The sequence below is a fragment of the Geospiza fortis genome, unplaced genomic scaffold (assembly GCF_000277835.1).
Source record: "Geospiza fortis unplaced genomic scaffold, GeoFor_1.0 scaffold164, whole genome shotgun sequence".
Classification (NCBI taxonomy): domain Eukaryota; kingdom Metazoa; phylum Chordata; class Aves; order Passeriformes; family Thraupidae; genus Geospiza; species Geospiza fortis.
Window position 1 is genome coordinate 894,621 of NW_005054426.1, and position 10,707 is coordinate 905,327.

Genomic DNA, 10,707 nt, shown 5'->3' on the forward strand with positions numbered 1-10,707 from the left:
TGGAGCTGCCCTCCGGGCCGGGGGCTCGGGGCACAGCGCTCTCCGCTCCGCAGCCCGCGCCCCCGCTGCGCCGGGGGATTACGGAGCGGCCCCCGCGCGTGGATTTGCTCGCCGCGGGCGCTTCTGGCTGCAAACATCCTCTCACCTCTAATGAAAATCAAAACTGAAAGCCCCGGAGATTCCGGGCTCCTCTTGGCGTGTGTCCCCCCCCTCCCCATTCCCCAGCGAAATAAGAACAAAGGAAGGGATTGCTTTGCGTTTGCTCTCCCCGTTTCTGCTCCCTCGAGTTTCTCGCTGAATTAGTGCGGTTCCAAAAGGTGCTTCCCAAGCCAGCAAACGACATTTCTGCCGTGCTGTTTTCATGTTAACATTTGCAAACACTTTTCCCATTGATGCATTCTTAAACCCACATCCAAGGCTAAAACATTTCAGTAGATGCACATTTTATTAAAGAGAAGCCAGCAGCTTTACACAATGATACAATTACAGTTCAGTAATACAGTCGATCTTAAGATCCTCCTAGCTATATTCAAGCCATGAAGTCATCTATTCTACTTAAGGTCTGCAGGGAAATACACTAAATATGTATATAAACACTATAGGATTAGAACCTATAGGTATATATACACGACTCTTGTGGAGTTTCTGGTTTTCCAACAAAATTGTGACCATTTTGCCTTCCAGTTGGCATCACAGTGACATTTTTTCTTAAATCCTTATGTTACCACTCATAGCTCCATCAAACACTTCACCTAGATTCACTGTGACTAGTGGCTCTCCCCTAATTTAAAACATTACCTCTGTGTATGAAATCTGCCCAAAGATATTAAAAGCAGTGCCAAAATAGAAAGCCATAATTGTATTAAATGGTTTCTGTAAGTGGTGGCTTGCATTTTATCTCCGACAACTGAGCACAGAATTGCCAACCTGTTTTGCCAGTGTGCCAGTGAATAAACGACAGCTTTACTCACACCAGTAATTCCTAGAAGCAAAATTATGTAGAAGATAAATTCTTCTTTCAAAATAACGGCCCTTTGATTTACAGTTATTTAATGGGATAACATATTAAACCTGCAAAATATAGGATAACACCCTCTGGGGCTAGCAAAACCCATGGTAAATACAGACACACCACAGACGCAGCTGTGCACTCCAATAAGGAGTGGCGGATCTGCTACCAGTGCATATCAGGGATTACAACCACAGTAGGGCTTGTACACTCGAAAACTATTCTGGTTTTCCAGCTCTGTCAGCAAGGCATTCTCCCTCCAAATATTGCCTCAGGAATAACCATTTATTATTTCAGGAGAAAACATCCTCAGACATCTGTGATGGTGGGCACCACTCAGAGCAGAATAAAGTGTACAGAAGAGCAGTAATTTGCTGCCTCTCAGATGTTTGTATCCATTCTGTCGTTGCTTTATCAATAGCAGGGAATGCCTGGAAGGGACCATACCAAATTTAAGTTCTAGCTCAAGTTTCTAGCTTTTCTAAGTATCAAGTTGCAGTGTTCACATCCTGAATTTGAAGGCAGATGGGATTATGCTAAAGTGCAAAGAAAAATAAAGACTTGCCCAAATTCACTTGGATTAAAGCCTTGCAGAAAACCCTATGAAGAAAATGTACATTATTAATTGATAGATCAGAAAAATACAGCTGCTTGTACAACATTTGAGTAACTTGTAGCTACTTTCTTTGCAGCTTTAAAAGGTCTGAGAATCTATTACAGTGTCTGTATGTGTGGGTACGAAAGAAGAGCAGAGCAAAGGGACGAGAGAATGTGGGAGGATGATGTTAAAGGGGAAGGAACATCTACTCCAAGCAGGGAATTTTAAAGGACAATTTTTATTTAATAGCCCTCATTTTTTCAGCTCAGTGTAAAGACAAACTCCTGAAGAGCAGCAGAAAGTCAAGGTACTGGAGAGAAAGGATGACATGCAGACTAGGGAAGGATAGTGCTGAGATGTGCTACTGATGTTTTAACCAGGCAGTCCCTGAAAAGAATTTATTTGTCCACATTTGTACTTGTGATTTAGCCAGAAGTTGAACACAGGAAATCAGTCGTTTATAATCCTGCACATCCACAACAAAACCTAGCATTCACTGCAGCTCCCACTGTACCACTCCATAGCAGGTGTGGCTGCTGGGAGCTGTCCTTCAGTGTCCCACAGCAAGATGAAGGATCCATCCCACAGAGAGGTCCCACATGCTGAGAAATGAGCTGTGGGGACTGTCTGCATTCACCTACCCACACCCAAACTCACTCATACACACACTACACTCTCTGGTACCCTGGCCGAGGACACCTTGGGGACATCAGTCTTCTCACAAATACTACCTCTTGGGCCATCCCTGTCACTGACAGGGAGTGGCAGCATAACAAAAATGAAAAAACGATGCTGAGCAGTGAAGTGGGGCACACCAAGGTCTTAAGGCTGCCCACAGCCCTCCTCCTCCTCAGTGCTGATGGGACTCCATGTGCCTCCCTTGGCACATTTTATGGGTACAGGGATCCCTGGGTGACATGGTGACTCCCTTTTTTCCTTTTCCATATGTTGACTAAAAAACGGCGAGATTGTGGCAGATGGTTAGGAAATCAGCTGAAGCTGAGAGGAAACCGAAAGGGTTAAAGGCAAATCCGTGCCTCTGCCACTTGGTTAATTCCACGGCAGCCTCATCCAGTGCTGAGAGGATTCAGGCCAGAGGGAGGCACTGCCACAGTCCCCAGGGGAGACCCTAGAGAAAAGACTCGTGTTTCCTGTCCAGGAGGATTAAGTACCAGGCCATTGACAAATCACAATAAACATCTGGATGGAGCACTCCATCTATCAAGCCCTAATCCATGAAGCTATTTATTAATGAATTCAGCACATTCACACTGTTCTATATATAGGGCTGGCTGATCTTTCTAAATGTTTGGCTTCTAGGTGGTTTACATCTGTATCAACAGATTTTTATTTTTTGGGTGAAGCAATCTGTATTCTGCTTTTGCTTGTTTAATTGTTTAGAATAATTCTTTTGCCTTAAAAAACCCAAAAAATACAGCCATATTTTCTAATAGTATATATAAAAAAAATCCAATAGCTAAAACCCAACCATGTCCCTGCATTTTATATTGCTTTGCAATTTTAAGCCCAAGTTCCTCTGGAAACTTTCCATCACACGGGGATGGAAAAAACATTAAATAGTAATTGATTTTCTTTTCTGTATTTTGTTTTGATTAAAATGAGAATCCCTCTCATTTATCTTCAGAGAGAAAGTAGGCACTGAGTAAATGGTCTGCTTAATTCAAAAGTAATTTGATCAGAACATCCATAATTTACATTGACTGGAACAGCAGGAAAGATGCTGAGCACTACCAGATATCAAGCTTATTCATTTCAGCAGCCTACTTGCACTATGCTTTACATCTTGTTCATGTAAACTGTTCGACGAACATCTAATGACCCACAGTTTGTAAGAGGGAGACTTACACACCACCGTGCCCTCAAAAGTCATCTGTTTGTAGGATTGAATAGCACTCCTGCCCCCAGTAAACATGGCTGTGGAGCTGAGCGTGCTGCTTTCCACACAGCTGTGCCAGCCTCATCCAAGAGGAGCTCCAGCCTTTGTCACTCATATTGGTAGAACCAGCATTTGGCCCAGAGGTTTTTCACAAATCCAGCTGTGACAGGGTATTTTCTACCCCTCCTCAAAGCTTTGGACTCTACCAGACAGCATGAGCCATCCAAGCTTGCAATTTATAATTTCCCACCCCTTTTTATTTCCATTGCTCTTCTGTGGTGTAATATTTAATTCCAGGGACTTGATTTTAGAGGGGAAATCCCATTTGGTGCCTTTACTCTCTGTTAAATTCCAGGAGCACATAGCTGTGCTTTCAGGTTTTTTGTTACAACGGGATTGCCCAGGTGGACAGTTCCAACTAGGACAACCCAATTTTAAAACAGGAGAATGAAGACAAACAAGGGCAATCTGAAGGAGTAACCTGCAGAGCCTCTCAGCTATAGCACTGCAATTTTTCTTCACTGCCAGTGCAAATATCCTCACAAGCTGATTTTGCTTGCATCAATGCTTCTGTAACAGCTGTGCTCCATGCCAGTGTCTGTTTCTGTATGGAAAGCATGGTGTTTCTGGGCGAACTCAATCCCTCCTTATCATTCAACTGAAAATATTTCATTTTCATCCTGTGCTATCCAAGTCACACCAACAAAAAGCTCTTACTCATTCAAGATCAGGCCACTCACTCAGGCTGTGAGGAAGAGGGACAGGAATAAATCAAAGGTTTCATGTCTAGAACAAGTGGTGTCGGCGGTGTCTGATTTAGGTGATCAGTCACTTCAAGCTGTCAGGTGACAGATTTGTACTTTCATGTTTTGTTACCACCTGTGTGGCCAGTGACAATCCAGAAAACATTGCTTTGTCATACATAGACACAATTAAGCTGCATAGGCTGCATTAAAAAAAGATAAATGGCATGTTTACAAATTCATGTATTTTAAGAGTGGAAAAGCAAGGAGTAACCTCATTCAGATTTCATGCTCATTTCCAATTTTTAAGCAGTCATGAATCAAGGAAAATCAAAATACATGATGCTTAGTCTGGTAAAAAATTATGAGTGAACTTAGTTACTACATTCTGAAAACATTAAAGTGAGGGGCAACTGAGGTTGAAACCTACTCATGTATAGGAAAAAGAGGATTTTATTGCTTTGTGAGCACAGATAATTTAGCCAGCTGCAGGAAATGCTCTACCACAAAACTAGGGGGCCAAAGGTACTGATGGTTTAAGCAGGAGAGGGCCATAAATGAATCATTAGGTGGACAAGAGTAATGAAACAGCTTTACTTGCACTGAGTCTTCAGCTCTGGAGAGCCCCCAGGGGAAACCCTCCACATGAATATGTTAGATGCACAGCAGATCCCATTTTCCTGTCTTTCCAAACAAAGGGAGGAATGAAAGACCCACCCAGGGATTTGCTAGTTAAAATTCTGACAGAAGAAGAACTCCAGTATTTGAAAGTGTCACTATTTATTAATTTATTTGCATGGAAAAATAGTTGACAGGAAGAAAACCAAGGTGGTAGATTGCTCTTCCCCAGCACGGATGCAGTGATTCTCATACTCACCAGTCACAACCACAAGAGAGACTGCTCAAATCAAAGGAAGGACACTGACGATATGACCTTGTGACAGTGTGAACAAGTCCTTAGTGGCTGTGTGTGAAGGGGAGGAGGGTGAGGAATGGCAGAATATTGTTTCATCTTCCGTATGTGTGTGGAGGGGCTGAAGAAAAGGATTGGGGTATGAGCACAGAGCAGCGAAGAACAAGGTGAATTTATTTTCTTGTAGCCACTCGACTCCAGATTGGTGAAGGGCACACAGGTCTTTTGGGATACATCCATTTGCTAGGTTCAGGCCAGATCTAGTCCTCTGGACATTCCCAGTGGAGTTGGACTTTTTTTATATTTGAGGTGGATTTGGCTTGGCAATGGCAATGCATCATGTCACTAATTCCAATCCTCTCCTTCAACACCTTTGTGTTTTGCAAAATACCACTACTCTGTAGTACCAGTTTTTAATTGCTGAGCAGGATTCAATCAATAATTACCACTTTGTAGTTTAATTAGGATCTTGAAAGTACTATCACACCAGAACTTTAACAGTATTTAACAGTCAGCAGATGAATATAAGTGTCAAATTCTAGTTGTAGTTGATTTAGGAGCAAAAAAAAAGAAGCCAATTAGTGATATCTTAAAATCAATGGAGCTATGCAGCTTTGCACTACCCAATGAATTGATTTTATACATTTTACATTAATTCTTATACAATTAGGTAGGGGAGGTGGTTGCTTATGGTGTTGTTAAACTCTTTATGTTTGACAAGAAGCAAAATTTTAAAATAACAGTATTAAAAATAATAACAAATTGGAGAAAAAAGTTATGAAAAGGGAACATCAATCTATTCTTTCTAGTTCAATTATGGCATCTACAAGGAGCAATACCAAGTATCTTCATGCATTAAAATCCTCTGTTGGTATGAGAGCAACCAAATGGAAATGAGCATTCCAGAAAATGGGACATGGTGACTCTTACTGCACTGGTTTCTTATTAGGATGAAAGTGCTAATAATGCCTTCTTTAGCTTCAGGACAGTGAAGACACCAGTCCAGCCAGACAACCTAATGTCCAATTTCTTTGCTGCTATACTGATAAGAAGTTAAACCATCAGGACCACCCCAGGCCTAGTAGGAGCTTCCTCAGCAGGACAGGGTGGGGTGCAGTGTCCATCCTGCAGTCCCTGTGGATTCCTGGCTGCTGCTGCTACCTGGACATTGATTTCTGGGCTGGAGGCACATGACCCTGCCTGACCTACAACAACAAGCTGGGATAGTTCTGTGGATGCAAAGAAACCCTCTACAGCCTAAGAAATGAGACAGGGAGTTGTAGCTGGCTGCTAGACCTTGGACACCAAGTTAAAGATGGAAGGGAAAAAGACCTTATCTTGCAAATGTCCCAAAGCCTGCTATGCTTGTGACTACTTGGCTTTGCTTAGCCTCAGCTTAATTAAGTGTGCTCCTCAGTTCCTTAATCCCTGAGTTTACATAGTTCCTTTCTTCTCCCTAACCTGGGATATTTGAAGGCTAGACGTGAGCCTCACACACACTCCCCAGATATATTTCCTTCCTGGAACCATGTCACAAGCAGCAGAGAATGCTCATGTTCATCAGGCTGCGCTCTCTGTCCTCTTTGATTTCCTTCAAGTCAGCTTTTCCCTCTTTCCCCTGATGTAGGTCTGATAGTAGAAGCGTAGGAAGAGAGACAGGAGGCTGAGGATGTAGAGGAAGACTGCAGTGTTGAAGCCATCAGGGAACGGGCACTCTGTGAAGAGGTTGTAGGAAGAATGAGCAGCAATGGCCACAAACTGGCACTGGAAGAGGTGGAAAAAAGAAGCAGCCAGATTAGGGAACCTACATGAGATACACCTCAGCTGGCCATTAAGGCCATCACAACATCCTAGCAGTGTCCTCAACCCACAGGATCACCTGCTTGCCTCTCCTGACAGCTCTGGGAACCTTCCTTTCAAGTTTAGCAGTGCTTTCCCACCAGGAAAGATGTCCATCGAACCTGAAGGTTTAACCAATCCAGTCTCTCCTGCCCTTGGCCCATTTCTCTGCCATAGTGCAGTAACTGAGATGCTGGAATATGGAAAGTGAAGGTGGTAGATTCCTCTTCCCCAGTGGTTATCAGGTTGTTATACCCATAATTATTTTGATTTGTATGTTAACTTGCAGAGAGGAAATACAGATACTACCTTTATTCATTTAAACATTCAACATTAATATTTTTTTTGTATTTTACTAAGTTACCTGTCTCAATACCCCGAAGCAATGAGTTCTACCTACCAAAGAGCTATTAAATATTTTTTTTCCTTTGCTATAATTTGCATTAGAAATACCTTTTTATTTCATGCAATGCTTTCTTGTTCTGCTTTGCCATGCAGGCTAAATAAGAATTCTGGAGCAGTCTTCACTGCAGCACTGTTTTACACATATCCTCTTCCTCTTCCCTTGTAACTGCATACTTTTGGTTTGCAAAGCCTCTCTTTGAGTGGAAAAATCTCTCCTACAACGATTGTCCTTGTCTGGACCATTGTATTTATGCTGTATCTTTAAAAAAAACACGGGGTTTTCCAGATTTGTAATTTCATCACAGATGAGGGAAAGAAAATCCAAAGGGATTTTCTAGAGAAAGAGTAAAATTCACATATTTCTCTTTAACTTGCCTGTTTGCCTGTAGCTAGAGACCCCCTTCCTTTCTGAAGGAACTGAATCAAGGCTCCCCAGTCTACTGCCTTATTGAGAATCCAGTTTCCCTGAATCACTGTCCCTACCTCTCCACATCAAGCTCTGTTTTCACTGTTCCATATACAACATAAAAAGGAGGATTTCAATTGTTAATTTTTCTCTTCCCTTCCCATTACAAAACTGTGGACAATTATTTTGAGATGGTCACTGAAGGCCTCTGATAGTCTTGTAAAAGCATTTGAAGCAGGTCACCCATGGCTTCAGCTCTCAGAGTGGCACATGAGGGCACCTGGGGACATGCTGCCCTCCATGGGCAGCAAGCAGATGGAACCAGTGAGGTGACAGACAGCAGAGGCCATCACACCTGAGCCATGGGAGGGCAGGGGCGAACACTTGGAGCTAATTACCAGCTGCAGGATGGTCAGGTAACGCTTCCACCACAGGTGCTGGCGCATCCGCGGTCCCAGGCTGGCGAGGGCGTAGTAGCCATACATGAAGATGTGGACAAAGGAGTTCAGCATCCCAACAAAGAAGGCTGAGTGAGAAAGTGAGGGTGAACAAGGCACACGACTCATTCCAGGCTAACCCCATGAAGGGCTCACAGCCACTATGATGATGCTTCCAAAACACACCACACCCACCTCTGTGCATGAACATTCCATCTGGGATCTCGTACCTCCCATGCAAAACCAGGACATGGTGGAAGAACATCACTTTCTCCCTTTCTTCAGCATCCAGAATCATTGGATGGATTGAGTCGGAAGGGACCTTAAAAGCCATCAGCTCCAACCCCCAGGGCACATCTCCCACTAGAGTTGCCCCAAAGTCCCATCTCATTTGGCCTTCAACACTGCCAAGGTTGGGGCATCTGTGATATACCCATCCCATATCAAGTGTTCAGAGACAGAGAAGGGCTTCAAAGGCAGAGGAGAGAATTTGATCATCTGACCTAAGCATTTCGCACCATTCTGGAGTCAAGGCTGTGTAGCCAAAATGACTTCCCAAAAAAAGAATGCCCCAGCATCTCGTATAGGGCCTACCTAGAGTACCCAGATGCTTCTCTTCCAGTTGAGCAAAAAGGGGCAGCGTTCTGGATACAGCCCAGAAATGGGCACAGCCACAGCAGGAAACAGAGCCAGAACCTGGCCTGCTGCCCCAGGGCCTCTGAGTGGGGAGAGAGGGAGCACCGCTCTGGGAGGAGATATACAGTGACCTTCTGTGGGATATTATTTTTTTTCTATTTGGACCTGCTCTGATGGCACACTCTTATTCTGGGTGAGAGAGTGAACCGGGCAGCCTAAACAGCCCCAAAAGCTGAGCAGATGGGATCATCTGAAATGCACGTTTTTCTCACCTTTGGAAGTAAGTGAGCTTCCTACCTGCCAGTCAGCCCATCTGCACTGTTAATGCTACCTCCGTGACCCACAAAAGCTGTGAGAAACACAAGGTTTTCTTGCAGCAGCATTTCTTACAAGCATACCTTGTCCTCCAGGCACGTATTTGACCCCTGACCACCAGTTGAAGAGCATAGAGCCATGATGGTACACATGCAGAAAAGTCACCTGCTCTTGTTTCTTGCGCAGAATTAAGAAAACCTGAAAGGAGCCAGGTAAAGAAAAACCTTGAGTCAATGTGTCCAGACAAAAATTTCACAGTAAAAAGTTATAAAAATAGCTAATGATGAGTCTGAATCTCCCAAACCCATTTCCTCTGCTGTTGACAAAAACTGGTGAAACACAATAGAACTTGTAGGGGGAGCTGGAAGACAGAATTTCTTCCACAAAGCCCCAGATATTTTTATGTCTGGATTCAGGGCCCAAAGTCCAAAGAGGGCACATCTGAGACTCTGACTGAGCTTCCATACGATTCACAGCTGCTTGGATCTGCTCCTTTTCAGGACATAGCTTGTATATTTACTGCTACCAGACAATAACCCACAGAAAATCCACTGTGTTGAATGGCCAAATCCTCCTGGAATTTGCATTAGCAAACAGAAGGGTTTTGCCAGATGAATATATGTCAGGTCACTGCATTTCACCATGCACATTCATACACACACAACAAAAAATGAATCTGCTTTTCAGGCACTCAGGACTGGCAAAAAGCTGCTTTTGTTCCTGATGCAAACAGAGAGAGGATCGGCCAAAACCCTGGCAATAGGCCTAGAAAGGATCCACATGTTTATTCACATTTCAGTGGGTTGTCAACTTACACCCCAGAGAGCTGAGAAATTTCAGGCTAGGACACAGCTGTCTTCTGCTGGCCAAGCAGAGGCCTTGTCCAGTCACTTAGTTCATTTATAGTGCAGAAGGACACCTGACAACAAGGTGTAAGGAGGTGGACTTTAAATTCCCCCAGGACAAACCTTTAGTGCAGAGCTCTGGGAAAATCCATGGCAGCAGAGATGCCAGGACTTGTCCAGCTCCTTTTCAGCCCCACTGTTAATCAGCCAGCCAGGCAATAGCAGAACCTGTGTGGCATCAGCAGCTAAATTTTGGGGACCCACCTGGCAGCAGCCAGGGTAATACCTCTCCCCAACACTGTGCCCAGCCTCAGGAAGGATGCTGGGGAGGGAGTGTGTGCAGCCAAGGGATGGAGACAGGCAGCAAATCAATACATGATCAACCCAGGACATCAGTTCTGGCACGTTGTCCCTTTCTGACAAAGTATCTGTGTCCAGTCCCGGTCCCGCTGAGGAGCTGAGCCCTCCTTACCGTATCCAGCAGCTCGATGACTTTGGAGAAGAAGAACCACCAACACACTCTTGCCATCTGCTGGGCAGCACAAGGCACGGCGGTTAAAGCTTTACCCAAAATCAACACATTTTCAACCACATTGTATCCCTACCCACCCGGGGTCTGCAGCAAGGGGGGGAAATTAGGGGTGGTTTTTTTTTTTTTTTTTTT

The 10,707-nt window shown here is 44.1% G+C and overlaps 1 protein-coding gene across 2 annotated transcripts in view; it reads right to left on the reverse strand.

Annotated features, from left to right (window-relative positions):
* Positions 1 to 5,552: 5,552 nt before the first annotated feature.
* LOC102040968 (elongation of very long chain fatty acids protein 4-like) overlaps positions 5,553 to 10,707 on the reverse strand; it is a 10,202-nt gene continuing 5,047 nt past the window's right edge. For both annotated transcript variants that reach the window (XM_005426855.2, XM_005426854.2), the window contains 4 exons: positions 10,516 to 10,572; positions 9,282 to 9,396; positions 8,209 to 8,336; positions 5,553 to 6,924 (listed from right to left, as the gene is read on the reverse strand). In XM_005426855.2, the coding sequence (XP_005426912.1) occupies positions 6,754 to 6,924; positions 8,209 to 8,336; positions 9,282 to 9,396; positions 10,516 to 10,572 (471 nt within the window). In that variant the 3' untranslated portion in view covers positions 5,553 to 6,753. The remainder of the gene's footprint in view (positions 6,925 to 8,208; positions 8,337 to 9,281; positions 9,397 to 10,515; positions 10,573 to 10,707) is intronic.